The sequence below is a fragment of the Chiloscyllium plagiosum genome, chromosome 31 (assembly GCF_004010195.1).
Source record: "Chiloscyllium plagiosum isolate BGI_BamShark_2017 chromosome 31, ASM401019v2, whole genome shotgun sequence".
NCBI classification, from domain to species: Eukaryota; Metazoa; Chordata; class Chondrichthyes; order Orectolobiformes; family Hemiscylliidae; genus Chiloscyllium; species Chiloscyllium plagiosum.
The window spans coordinates 13,837,129-13,851,561 of NC_057740.1; the positions used below are offsets into that span (position 1 = coordinate 13,837,129).

Here is a 14,433-nt window from a genome sequence, read left to right on the forward strand (position 1 = left end):
CCAATTTGTTTGCATAAGAACCTTCCTGTTCCTGCTGTTACGTTCACACCCAGATGTCCTTGATGTCACAAGGAATTAAGGGCTACGGGGAGAATGCGGGTAAGTGGAGTTGAGATGCCCATCAGCCATGATTGAATGGCGGAGTGGACTCGATGGGCCGAATGGCCTTACTTCCGCTCCTATGTCTTATGGTCTTATGGAAAAGGAGTGCATGTTGCCCATCAATGTTCTCAATGCCCTTAGAAAGAGGTGGGCACTGCAAGGGATACAAAGCTTTATTTCCCTCACCAACTCCATTTTGATTTAGTCCCCTTCCTCTCTCCCTAACCTCCCCCTCATTTTTTGACATTAGCATTGCCATTAACAGGCTTTGCTTGTAAATATTCAGTTGACCACATGGGTATTTTCCTGTGGTGTATAAAAAATACATATAATAAAGTCTATTGACAACAGTGTCTACATTTTTCTTTCTCACCACAAAGAAACAAAAAGTAACCACAGATGATTTGGAGAAAAAAATCCTGCCTGTTTCCATGGTTATGTTTGTATCTGGTGTCCTTGGAGAAGGAGCATTCATCAATGCTCTTGCAGCCTTCAGAGAGTTTGGTATCAAAGGGAGGGATACAGTGTGTTATTTCCCCTTCCAACTCCATTTTGATTTAATCCCTTCCTCCTGCCCCTCATTTGTGATGGTTTGCACTATCTATGGTGGGATTTGCTTATACCTACACAGTTGGATACGAGTGATTTTACTGGTGGTGGTGATTAATTTAAAAAAAAAAACAAAGTCACAGTGGTTTGGTGGTGGCAAGGCAATAACTCTTCTGGGTAGAAAGAAAAAAAGACCTGCTTGTATGGTTTGCATTTCTCATAACAGTCTTTGCAGGTATTAACCAATTGGCTGCATAGGTGTTTTACTGGTGGTGGTTAATAGTTAAAAACAGAAAAAAGTCACTGATTTGCTGGTTAAAAAAAATTCAATTGTGTGTGATAACTCTCAGATATATTAAAGACAACCTGCCTGTCTCTTTTTGCAACTTTGCATCTAAATTATTAATTGCAAAACATGGGTGACTTACTGGTGGTGATTAAAAGATTAAAAAAAAACCACAGGTGATTTGGCAATGGGAAAAACATTCAACCGTATCCAAGAGAAAAGAACTTGCTGATCCTCTGAGCCAGGAAGACTTTGTTCAAAGTCCCACCTGCTCCAGAAGTGCAAATTAAAATCACTGGACAGTTTGATTAGAAAAACATAAAAACCAACTTGCCCGATCTGCTAATAAGTCCAATTGGCTAATTTGAGAGCTTGCAGAGTGCCAGTCTGAGATATTGATAAGGACCAAGAGCAGTTCAGATGCAAACAGGTAAATTGGGCAGATTATCATAGCTGTCCTAAAAAATTAAACAGGCCCCTTGAAAGGAAAGATGGCACAGATGGGCACCCAATCCTTGGTACAAGTTATAAGATGCTTTCAGTATGTTCTTGCAAAGTGGAAAGGCTTGTGCCCAAGGATGTGGCAATTCTGCCAGACACAATTGGAAAGTCATCTTAGCACAGAGAAGGCAGTATTTGGTAATAGAAACACATCTGTCAGAGTTTGAGTCCAATGGCAATGAGAAATATGCTCAAACATGGCAGGGGTAATAGAAAGCGACAGAGACAATACCCTCTGTATAGCATCTGTTGACAATGTTGGAGAACTAATGCTGCTGGAGGATGTGCTTAGCCAGATGGTCACTGAAATTAGTGCCTTCATCGTGGAAGACATTAAGCCTTGCAGCACTGCTCTCCACACCCTGTCAGCAGCTGCGATAGGGTTCAGCTTAGAGACAAGGAATAGGTCTATCAGGACAGAGATGAGGAGAAATTCCCTTACCCCGAGAATGGAGAGCCTGTGGAATTCTCTCCCACAGAAAACTGTCGAGGCTAAATTATTGGAGACTTGCATTAAAAAGATATATCGCTCTAAGGACTAAAGGAATCAAAGGATATGGGAAGAAAGTGGGAACAGGATACTGAGATGGATGATTAGCCATGATCACAATAAACAGTGGAGCACGCTCAAAGGGCTAAATGACCTACTCCTATATTAAGCAGTAATGAGACAGGAGAGAATATTGAGACTGGTACAGAAGAGAGCAAGTTAAAATCAACAGGAGAGGCAAGGGCATGGCAGGAAATGGGGAAAGACTGGAGAATTAAACTGCATTCATTTCAATGTAAGAAATTTGACAGATAAGGTGGATGAACTCAGGCCATGGATGTGGATGTGAATGTGGAACTTGGATATCATAGCTATTACAGAAACATGGCCGGGGGTGGGGGGGGGTGAGCGGGGTTAGAACTGGCAGCTCAATGTTCCAGGGTACAGATGCAATAGGAAGAAAGGGAGACAAGAGAGGATTTTTGATTTGGGATAACATCACAGCAGAACTGTGGATATTCCTGAGGGATTGTCCAGAAGGGGTGATCACATTGAAGGCATTGTACTATAGGCCCTCTAGTGGCCAGCAGGAAATTGGGGAGCAAATATGTACAGAGATCAAAGATAGCTGTAAGAATAATGGTAACAATAGGGGATTTTCACTTTCCAAACAGGGATTGCCATAGTGTTAAGGGCTTTGGGGGTGGAGGGATTTATTACATGTATTCAGGAAAATTTTCTCAATCAATATGTAGATGGCTATAGCAGAGAACTTGACCTCTTCTTGGGAAATAAAGCAGGGCAAGTGACTGAGGTATTAGTTGGGGGAGCATTTTGGGACCAGTGACCATAATTCTATGTTTTAAAATAGTTATGGAAAAAGATAGGCCTGGTCACATGCTAAAGTTCTTCATTGGGGCAAGGCCAATTTTGATGGAATTAGACAGGAACTTTCAAAAATTGATTGGGGGAGGGTGTTCACAGGTAAATTAATGTCTGGGAAGTAAGAGGCTTTCAAAAGCCAGTTAACAAGAGTTCAGGACCAGCAATGTTCCTGTTAGCGTGAACGGCAAGGCTGGCAAGAGTAGGAAACACTGGCTGATGAGAGATATTGAGGCTCTGGTCATGAAAAAAAAGAGGCATATGTCAGACACAGACAGCTAGGATCAAGTTAATCCCTTGAGGAGTATAGGGAGAGTAGCATTACACTTAGGGGGAAATCAGTAGGGCAAAAAGGGGACATGAGATTCCTTTATCCTATCTGCCAAAGCTGAGTCCAAAAGATTCTATAAGTACATTAAAGGCAAAAGAGTAACTAAGAAGAAAATAGGGCTACTTAAATATCAACAAGGCTGTCTGTGTGCAGAAACAAAGGTAATGGGTAATATCCTAAATGAATATTTTGCATCAGTATTTACTGTGGAGGAAGACATGAAAGCTAGGGAATTGGAGGAAATAAATAGTGATGTCTTGAAAAGAGTCCACATTACAGAAGTGGAGGTGCTGGAGGTCCTCAAATACGAAGTTAGACAAATCCCCAAGACCTGAGCAAGGGTATCCCAATGCATTGAGAGAAGCTAGGGAAGAAATTGCATGACCCTTCACAGATATTTTTATATCGACAGCCTCAGGTGAGATGCCAGAAGACTGGAGGGTGGCTATTATAAAAGAAAGGCAAGGAAAAGCCAGAGAACTACAGACCATTGAGCCCTGAAGCCTGGAACATCTTTGCTTCTGCCTCCTTTCTAAGATCAGTTAAAAGCCTTGTTAGAATTTGTCGCCATTGTGGATATCCCCAAGTACAGGACATCATTGACTGCACTACCTACACATCAAGACACTGAGTGACTGTCACTGAAATTCTCAATAGAAAGGGCTTCCACTCTCAATGTTGGATGGTCTCTGATCAGAACAAGGGCTTCCTGCATGATTGCACTCTTTTCTCTCACATTTGTCATAATCCTCTCATTAATCACTAACCCACAGCGTCATCACTACTGTACATGCCATCCCTAGTCGGACAGGACTAACCGCCAAGTGTAGCTGCCCACAGCTACCTCTGCATCCTGCATCTTCCTTTGCTTATTGTGTTCATCATCCAGTAACACCCAATCTAAATGCACGAGGAGGCATGTTATGTGCAATGGTGGTGGCTGCACATGAGATAGGAAAGTACCTGTTTTAATGTATTGCGTATTAGTATTTGCTAGGTGCAGGTACAGTAATGCATCTCCTCCACTCCATGCAGTTTTTGAACTCATGGGACCAGGAGAACAACCTTTCAGAGCAGCAGAATCTCTGCAGCAGAGATCTCAACATGCTATTAGATGGGTCAGAGTACACACCACAACCTCCATCTCTCCACTGCAATTTCAATTTACCCTCTTCCCCCAGGGGAAGCTAGCTTGTCTTCCCCAACTTCATGGGCTGCTATCCCGTCAAACTCCATTGCTCCTTACTCAATGATAGCAACCATGTGTATAATGACATCCCCCTTCTCAGGTCTCTGCCTTTCCTCTGGCATCATGTCCTTTTATCTTTAGAGGACAGAGATGGAGGATTGCTGTCTCGATGGCTAATGCCAGCACTCAAAAAAAAAAAATGAAAAGGAGCATCCTGGTTCTGATCCGTGCTGCGTGAAGAACATGGGAAGCCATGGGAACATATTCTTCTACTGTTCAGGAGCAGCACGTAGCCTCAAGCATCTCAGCTGGAGGGTGAATACACAGAGGATTCTCAGGACAATCTCCTATTGCACTCATCCAAAGTTGCTTGCAATGCAACCAATTTTTCTGAACTGCACTCCATCTTCTCACATTCTCTCCCCCGTCACTGCTACCACCTTCTGGAAACTGGTCCTCCCTCCTCCACAACGAATCCCAGACCTCCACTTGTAAAACGAGGGGCTTCTCTGCTACATGTTCCAGAACATTGTCCTTCCTGTTCTACGACTACCTCAATGACTGAATCAGATAGAATAACATCTGCTATGGTCAACAGAAATTAGGTCTCACCTTTCTTCTTATCATTACAATTGATGACTGATCTGCCGACTAACCGTCCAGCCAATTTACAAACAACCTCGATGGAAAAAAAAAAATCAGGGCCTGTAAAGTGCTGGCACCCCATCCCAGGAACAGAATCGGATCCTTGGAACAGTCCTGACATCCATTTTCCAACCCTCCAAGAAAAGTCTGGACCATATAAATATGGAACATTGGGAAGAGTTTCCTATTAATTGCAATAACAATTTAATAAACGTAATAGATAGGACTCTTAAGATGAGAGTAACTGTACTGCATGAAAAGGAAAATAATTTTTTAAAAGGTATTTTATTTTCCATGGGAAGTGAGTACCGCTGGCAAGACCAGCATTTATTACCCATCCCTCATGGCACTCAAGGTGGTGGCGAGCAGTCTTCTTGAACCACAGCAGTCCGTTGATGTTTCCGTGGCACTGTTAAGGGAAGAAATTTAACATTAGAATCATACATAGAGTCATAGAGATGTACAGCCTCCAAACAAACCCTTTGGTCCAACTTGTCCATGCTGACTAGATATCCTAAATTAATTTAATCTCATTTGCCCATATCCCTCTAAACCTTTCTATTCATGTACTCATCCAGATGCCTTTTAAACGTTGCAATGGTACCACAGCCTCCACCACTCCCTCTGGCAGCTTATTCCACATACACCATCTTTTGCATGAAAAAGTTGCCCCTTGGGTTCTTTTTACATTTTTCCTCTCTCAACCTAAACCCCTGCCTTCTAGTTCTGGATTCCCCCAACCCAGGAAAAAAAAAGACCCAGTCTATTTACCCTATCCGTGCCCCTCATGGTTTTATAAACCTTGTTTATATGCAATGGTAACAGTAGTAATTGAATTATTCCTGTCCTCATTAATCTCCACTGTCTCTGTATTTTGGTAGAACAAATGGAAAACTTCCATTTACTATTAGTGAGTTTTGAGAAGATTTGAAGCTCAGTTACAAATCTTTTCAAAAGTCACGAACACCAATGGGCGCAATACGTTAAAACTGGCCCAAAAATGGGAAACCAATGCCAACTGACAATGAAAACAAACCTTCCAGCTCAGCGAGCAAATTTACACCTAATTCCATTTACTATTCTCTTCTTGAACTACCTAACCTATTTCCACTGCCACATTCATGTTTAGTCTTTTGGTTATAATCTTCTGTTTACCCACCTACACTCTTAACTCCTATTGATCTTGTAATGTTCTTATTAACTGTCACTTTTGCTGTCTTTGTGATTTGGAATTTCCTCAAACCTGCATTGTCAACCATAATTTCAATTAATTACTTCTCTTTCCTACAGAAAGAGGTTTAAAAAATGAAATCAGCTTTGGATGTTTTACTTGGTATCCTATAAATAAAAATTGTTGTTGGTAAAAGTTCTCCAGACAAGATTTTGAAACTGAACCACTTGTTCAGGTGTCTTAGCACTTGCCTCAATTCACAACACTACACAATTCTCAACCTGTGTCTCAACAAAACATCATACACACTTTCTCAGAGTTCATTTTCTCGTCCAGTGCCAACAAGATTCTGTTCGGTGAACCTCCCTACCCTACATAACTCATCTGTGGCAGAGAATGAGGAACTGTTTGCTGTATATACACTAGGTTCAGACAGCCTTCCCTGCTCAGCCCTTCCTGACTCTATTCTTCAGACTCCTACATTAACACTTTTACCACCAGAAGCTGAAGTGTAATTTTCACACTTCCATGCCACGAGTGAGATAAAAAGTTCAGGTTTTATTATAGCGATTAGTAAAATTTTCCTAAGTGTTGAACAGAAGACAGCTATACTGACTTGTGGTAAACAAGTAAATCACAGCAGAAGTAGTGGTTTTGAGAGGATCTTGAAAAGGTGGAGGGAGGTAGTAAAATGGAGTGGGAGGGAGGGAATTTCAGAAAGATCACATCTAATTTCCAGATTGCTCTGCCACCAATCGAGAGTTATAGGAGGATATGATGTGAAGACAGCCAGAGTATAGGCTGAATAAGTATAGGCTGCAGAAAGTGAAGTCAGATGAGGCAAATTTGTGAAAAGGTCTTTAAAAGGGGATACTGATTTTGTTTGAAGGAGTGTTGGAGATGGAGCCAGTGGAGGGCAGAGGTGCTGATTGATTGATCAAGATGCAGAAGATCCAACATTTTGGGTGTTGGCTGAAATTACACACAATTTAATGCTGTAACGACTTGCATTTCTGCACAGTCTTTGACATTGTGAAGTTAAGTGGCAGAAGAGAGGGGGTGTTCAGAGACATCGGTGAAGAGGCTTTTGTTTACAAAAGATAGTGACAGAAGTAACAAAGGGCTATGGACAAAAGTTCTAGCACGTGAGACAAGATGGCCAAAGATTGTGTTAATAATGGTGGAGTAGAGTGGAAGAAGCACTCAATACAGTAGAGCTAGGAACATGGCCACTATATGCTGGATTTTTGTTTGAAAAACCAGGAATGAGAAAGAGAGGTTGGACAAATGCATGGAGAATGCAACTGCATTGACTTGACAGTGGATATTGTGATAGATATGATCATAAGAAATAGGAATAGAATTACGCTGGTCGGCCCTCGAGTCAGTGCCACCATTTGATGGGATCATGAATGAGTAGGCTAGTTGAATCCAAGATGGCAATGGGTTTAAGCTGTATTGGCAAGAGGTAGTGGTAACAACGCATGATGTTTCAAACTGGAAACAGACAATCTTGATGGGCGTGGGTTTTGAACCTCAGTCGAGGATCAAGTATGAACCGGAGAGTTACATATTTTTGGTTTGAGCCTAAGCTGCATTCAGGCAGGGTAATGAGATCAGCAACTAAAAGGCACATAGTCTGAACAGGACAATTTCAGGTTCTGTGGCAACGATAAATTCTGGCTTGCTCAAGACCTGAAGTCAAATAGCTAAGTGTGATAGCAGTGGAGTCAAGGTGTAAATGGGAGTTATCAGCAGCTGCATTCTTCACCCAGGCTGCTGAGGTACAAGCTTTAGAATGAATAGGCCCAACTCAAATGGGATTGTAGAGATGGCTAATCGTAAATGGGAATAAAGAGCCATTTTAACAGTTATACTGATTTAATGGGAAAGATGGACCAAAAGAATGGGCCACAAAGGAGAGACAGAGAGAGGACAATGGTGTGGTTGTCCATGTCGAAGGGCACAGACAGGATGAGGGAACACCACATTGTAGTGAGAAACACACAAAATAATAATTTTGATTGAGGTTATTTGCATCCATAAGAATGGGATAAACAATTTCACAAGGGGCTTTTGTACCCAGATGACAACTTCATACCAATAACACAATGTAACATCACAAAATTAATAGCTTATGCCAATTTTCTCTCAAATATTTTAAGCAATCCAGCTCCAAAATTTTGCAAAGATTGTCTGTATCTATTTCCCAGAAGGTCTCATGGCAATCAAGTATTTGTAACCACATCAGGAATACAGGAAACATGATCAGAAACTTTTTTAGTGATTGATGTTGTATGCACCCATTAATAATAGAACAGTGCTAAGCTGTATACTGGGTAAGTGCACCATTCAAAGCTGTGCAGCTTGTGAATTTATGCTGATTCAGTCAGTTGACTGTCAAAACAGAAATTATCTTTTAGGACTTTTGCAGGGCATGTGGGGAATATACTGCTTCTAATCACGGATTATTCTTGCTGGAAAGGTATATCCAAGTAGATTAATCAATGAGAATAGTCCATGGCTAGCTTCAATACCTCTCAGAATTAAAGTACATGCCAGTCAGTGATCACAGTCTTCAATAAAGACAGACACCAAGTGAAATTTCTGATGGCAGCTGTCATTGACCAGATGAATGGTTAACTTTGACATCAAACTATAACTGATTCCCAACAGATGATTAAAAACAAACTATCCAACAATCTCCAGCATTTTACTACAGGCGTGTCCAACATGCTATGAAACAAAAACAAATTGCTGGAAAAGCTCAGCAGGTGTGGCAGCATCTGTGGAGGGAAATCAGGGTTAACATTTTGGGTCCAGTGACTCTTCGCGAAAACTGATGGTAGCTAAGAAAATATTGTTTTTTTATGCAGATGATAGGGGTAAGGAGAAAATGATAGGTGGGGATAGAGCCCAAAGGAGACAGAAGAACAGTTGGACAGACAATGGAGTGGATAACAACTCATGGGGCCAATTAGTGACTAGCAATGGCTTGTATATCACACAACACCAAGTTATAGTCCAACAGGCTTATTTGGAAGTACAAGTCTTTGGAGCGCTACTCCTTTGTCAGGTAGCCAGTGGGGCAAGATCATAAATTTTGTGAGAAAGCGAGAACTGCCGATGATGGAGATCAGAGTCGAAAAGTGTGGCGCAGGAAAAGCACAGCAGGTCAGGCAGCATTTGAGAAGCAGGAAAGTCAACGTTTGAGGCATAAGCTTTTCATCAGGGATGTGGGGTGGGGGAGGGGCAGTAAACTGGGAAGGCAATAGGTAGATGCAGGTGGGGTTGATGGTGATAGGTCAAGGGGAAGGTGGAACAGATGGGAAGGAAGATGCACAGGTAGGACAGTTCAAGAGTGCGGTGTCAAGTTGGAGGGTTTGGATCTGGGAAGAGGTGGGGGTAGGGGAGACGAAGAAACTGGTGAAATCTACGTTGATGCCATGTGGTTGGGGGCAGAAGATGAGGCGTCCTTCCTCCAAGTAACAGGTGGCATGGATTTGCAAGTGGAGGCGGCCCAAGACTTGCATGCCCTTAGTGGAGTGTGAGGGAGAGTTGAAGTGGTCAGCCACAGGGCCTTGGGGTTGTTTGGTGCGCGATGTTCCCTGAAACATTCTGCGAGTTGGCATCCTGTCTCCACAACGCAGAGGAGACCACATTGAGAGCAACAGACATAGTAGACGAAGTGTTTGGATGTGCATCACTTCCTCCACCGGGATAAACTGAGGGATAAGGCCTTTAAATGTTTAAAAAAATTAAACATTTGCTGGTCATCAACACTCTCATTACCAGGTGGTTGAAATTTACCCTTTTGGTTTCTGTTAAGGGATAAATTGCCAGTATTCCTAATACACTTTAGTTTCATAGCAGGGGTGGGGTTAAACACTACAATACCCCTTTTGTTGGGATTCATAAAAGCCCATTTTAATGGGGGGGATGCAGCGTCCCCTGTCGGCTGGGAGGTTAAAACGACTCTCCTTTTCTGAATGGACTCTAAGCCACGTTCGCGCGCACGCACGGCGCCGGTCCCATCGTCACCGCGCAGACTGTGTGTGTGCAACGGGAGCGCGGAGTGGGGGGTATCGGTGAGGTGAAAGGTCGCGGTCAGACGCAGGGAAGCTAATGATTCCTATATGTCCGATAGTCTCCTTCGCTTACGGTGAGTACCGACGGCACCAGGTCCTCTCGCATCAACCGGCGAGGCCGCCAGCAGCGCCCAGCCGCCCGGGGGTGCGGGAGGTGGAGGGAGGCGGGGAGGAACTTAGTAGCACCACCTCACCCCTTTCAAATCAGCGGCCCCTGGCGATGTTGAACACATAGTGTCTGAGACAGCTTGGAATAATGCATCCAGCCGGGGTTTGTTATGTCGCGGAGCCGGCTTCACGGAACCGTCGCTTTCTGCGGAATTTTCCACTTCTTCCGCAGCAACCGGAAACGGACCGTGATTGACAGACACGTCGGCCAGTCGGAAAGAGGGCGGGGCACATATATCCGGTTTGCCATTCAGGATAAGCAATGCTGCGGGGGCCCCCCGCCCCCCCAAATCAGTAAAGACCAAATGCAAAACTCCTCGGATGCTGCCTGAACTGCTGTGCTCTTCCAGCAGCACTAATCCAGAATCTGGTTTCCAGCACCTGCAGTCATTGTTTCTAATTTACAGCATCTGCAGGTTTTGCATTTGGTTAAAAACAATAACAGAAATTGCTGGTAAAACTCAGCAGCTCTGGCAGCATTTGTGCAGAGAAAGCAGAGTTAACGTTTCCGGTCCAGTGGTTTTTCCTCAGAGCAGATTCTGAATGGTCACTGAACTCGAAACATTAAAGATCATAGCATTATTATTTAATTTCCCCCCCCGCCGAAAAACCATCTTTCTTTCTTGCCTTGTGGTCGCACCCAAGAGTCTGGTGGTTTGCTCTGGCCATCCACGACATTGAGCTGCGGTTGAACGACCAACTCGAAATAAAACAAAACCTCGTGCAATAGAGAGCCGCTTTCCTCACGTTGTATTCCCGAGCTTTTGTCCCCTCACACAGGAGCAGTTGGTGGTATTCAGTCAAGTGGCGGTGCTGAAGCCGCGGGCCGAGAGTTGTTAATAAAGTCATCGCGATTGTTCGCAGAGGCGATGCTAATAAAGTTTTTGTTTGATTCTCTCCCTTTCGTGGCCCCCCCCAACACAAACTCCGGATCGGTCACGTGACGTAGTGCCCGGCCGGTTGGGCGAAGACGCCAAGATGGCGGCGAGTAACTACTACGGATTCGCGCATGGCGGCACTCAGTACAGGTAGGAGGGGGGTGGGCTACGGTGCCGGTGCAGCACGGGAGGGATCATCAAACGGACATCCCTCCCTCACTCACTAGCGATACTGATTTTCCCTCATTCCCCCACCCTCCTCGTCTGAATCTTCATCCTCCTTACTTCCCTGCAAAAAAAACCCCTTACATCCCCCCCCTCCTGCAAGGTCTGAATAAACGGTGGGACCCTCGGTTACCGAAAAATGGCGGCCGTGACCACGGCGTCCGGACTACAGCGATGAAGAGATGTGCACAATCACTGGCCACAGCTCCTCTTTCCCCTCGGGATTCAGTGTAGTACACCTTCCCTGACCATGGTGTAAGGAGCCCAGGTACCGGCCTCGGTGTGGGGTGGGTTTGGCTTGGGGGGGGGTTACAGGTGGCAACTACCTGCCGCGTTTCTCATCTTTCCTTTCTGCTGCCGGTTTAGATGATGGCGTTGCTACCCTGTGACTGCACCGTTATCGCTCCATGGGAGGAGCATTGGCTTTAGGCTTTCACATCACTAAACCGGTTCTCATATAGTCATAGAGATATTTGGTACGGAAACAGACCCTTCGGTCTAACTTGCCCCTACCGACCAGATATCCGATATAAATCTAGTCCCATTTGCCAGCATTTAGCACATATCCTAAACCTTTCTTGTTCATATGCCCATCCAGATCCTTATAAATGTTGTAGTCATACAAACCTCCACCGCTTCCTTTAGCAGCTCATTCCACACATGCATCACCCTCTCTGTGAAAAAGTGGCCCTTTAGGTCCCTTTTGTATTGTTCCCCTCTCACCTTAAACCTATGCTGTGCCCCCCCCCCCGGGAAAATACCTTGTCTATTTACCCTATTCATGCCTCTCATGATTTTATAAACCCCTATAAGGTCATCCCTCGGTCTCTGATGCTCCAGGGGAAATTGTCTCAGCCTCTCCTGATAGCTGAAACATTCCAACCCTGGCATCATCCTTGTAAATCTTTCTGAATCCTTTCAAGTTTCATAACATCCTTCCGATAGCAGGGAGGCCAGAATTGCACACGGTATTCCAAAAGTGGCCTAACCAATGTCCCATACACCTGCAGCATGACCTCCCAATTCATATAGTCAATGCACTGACCAATAAAGGCAAGCATATCAAACACTACCTTCACTATCCTATCTGCCTACGACTCCACTTTCAAGGAAGTATGAGCCTGCACTCCAAGGTCCCTTTGTTCAGCAATACTCCCCAGACTCTTACCATTAAATGTATAAGTCCTGCTCTGATTTACTTTTCCAAAATGCAATAGCTAAACTCCATCTGCCACTCCCCAGCCCATTGGTACAACTGATTAAAGTTCCATTGTACTGAGATTCATAGAATCCCGACAGTGTGGAAACAGGCCATTTGGCCCAACAGTCCACACTGACCCTCCAAAGAGTAACCCTCCCAGGCCCATTCCCCTACCCTATTATTCTATTTTCCCTGACTAATGCTCCTAACCTACACATACCTGAACAGCATAGGTAATGTAGCATGGCCATTTCACCTAACCTACACATCCCTGAACAGCATTGGCAATGTAGCATGGCCATTTCACCTAACCTGCACATCTTTGGATTGTGGGAAGAAACCCATGCAAACATGGGAGACTGTGCAAACTCCACACAGTCATAGAGATGTTCAGCATGGAAACTGACGCTTCAGTCCAACTCGTCTGCTGACCAGATATCCTATACAAATCTAGTCCCATTTAGCAGCACTTTGCCCATATCTGCCTAAACCTGAGAGGCAAAAACCAAAACTGAAAGTTAACTCACTTTCAGTCCCCATTTCCATATGAATTCTGGTGAGGCTAACTCATTGTGTTACACCAAAGGTAATCCAAAGTAGGTATTAATTTTAAAAACTAATTCATTTGTTTAGCTCCAGTCATTACCCCCTTCCTTGGTGATCATAAACTGGGACTGACAATTTTCTCTCTCTAGCTCTGCTTCTTTCCAAAAGGATCTTGTTTCTACTTATCATTCACTGTATTTTCAAAACATGTATCATAACTGTATTTGCATCAGAGTATGAATCCAGTTAGTTCTCTCATTTCAGATTCTGCCTTTTGAAATACTGCAGTCAAGTGCTTGTGATTAGGTGTTGCCAAGCATTGTTATGAAAAGTCTGTAGATTTCAGGAGAAATGGAGGTGGAAGGAGCTTAGTAACGTTTGGAGTCTGGGACAGCGTGAGAATAGGGCACCAGCTTTTGAGTTTTCATACAAGGCTCCGATTTTTGCTAGTGATATTGGACACACCAAGTTATGTAAATTCTACAGCATAGAAATAGCCCTTTGAACCCAACTGGTCTATACTGGTATTCAATTGACCCTGAGCCTTATCTTACCCTAATTACTTCTTCCAATCCTCCTGAATCGTCAGTGACTCCATGTCTTTCATTTGAATTGGGGTTGAATCGTTTAGTGGGCTAGAAAACAGGTTTGTGATGTAGTGTGTTGCCAACAGTGTTGGTTCCTGCACTGGCTGAGGTTACTGTGAAGGACTGTTCTCCTCAGTGTTTCCCCTTGCCTGAGTTGTGGTGACCCTGAGGTTCAACTGCTACCGCTTGGCTCTAATGAGAAAGCAGCTCTGTGCACTGATAAGACTATGGCGACTTTCCCTTATTACTTGAATCAAACCTAAATATGTCAACACAACCTGCAGCAACTACTCTGTGTTACATTCCTTATTTTCCTTGGTATCAGTATAAAGAGGTCTCCTGTAAATTACTTTTTTGATCTGTTACTAACTGTCTAATAATTATTCCCCTTGTTTTGGACTTGTCTGTAAGTGAAAGCTTTGCCCAAATCCTCTCTGAACATTTGCCGAATTTGAAGATCTCTGTCAGATGTCTTTCGTCTTTTCACTTCCACAGAAAGGAACTCCCAATTTGCTTAATTATTTATTGTTGCATTCTTCGAATTCTGTCACTGTCCTTCAGTCTTTTCTGTGCTTTATTTTAAACTGAGTCACA

General features: G+C 43.8%; 1 protein-coding gene and 1 long non-coding RNA gene across 6 annotated transcripts in view; one reads left to right on the forward strand and one right to left on the reverse strand.

Moving 5' to 3' along the window:
* Positions 1-5,241: 5,241 nt before the first annotated feature.
* LOC122565232 lies at positions 5,242-10,767 on the reverse strand. The gene is made up of 2 exons (XR_006316119.1): positions 10,308-10,767; positions 5,242-5,384 (listed from the first exon to the last, which is right to left on the reverse strand). It is a non-coding gene; the product is annotated as an uncharacterized LOC122565232 (long non-coding RNA).
* LOC122565231 (zinc finger RNA-binding protein-like) overlaps positions 10,134-14,433 on the forward strand; it is an 81,834-nt gene continuing 77,534 nt past the window's right edge. For 2 of the 5 annotated variants that reach the window (XM_043720991.1, XM_043720994.1), the window contains exons 1-2: positions 10,139-10,308; positions 11,352-11,430. In XM_043720991.1, the coding sequence (XP_043576926.1) occupies positions 10,272-10,308; positions 11,352-11,430 (116 nt within the window). In that variant the 5' untranslated portion in view covers positions 10,139-10,271. Of the gene's footprint in view, positions 10,309-11,351; positions 11,431-14,433 lie in introns of all 5 variants that reach the window. The other 3 variants (XM_043720995.1, XM_043720993.1, XM_043720992.1) reach the window with 3 other exon arrangements.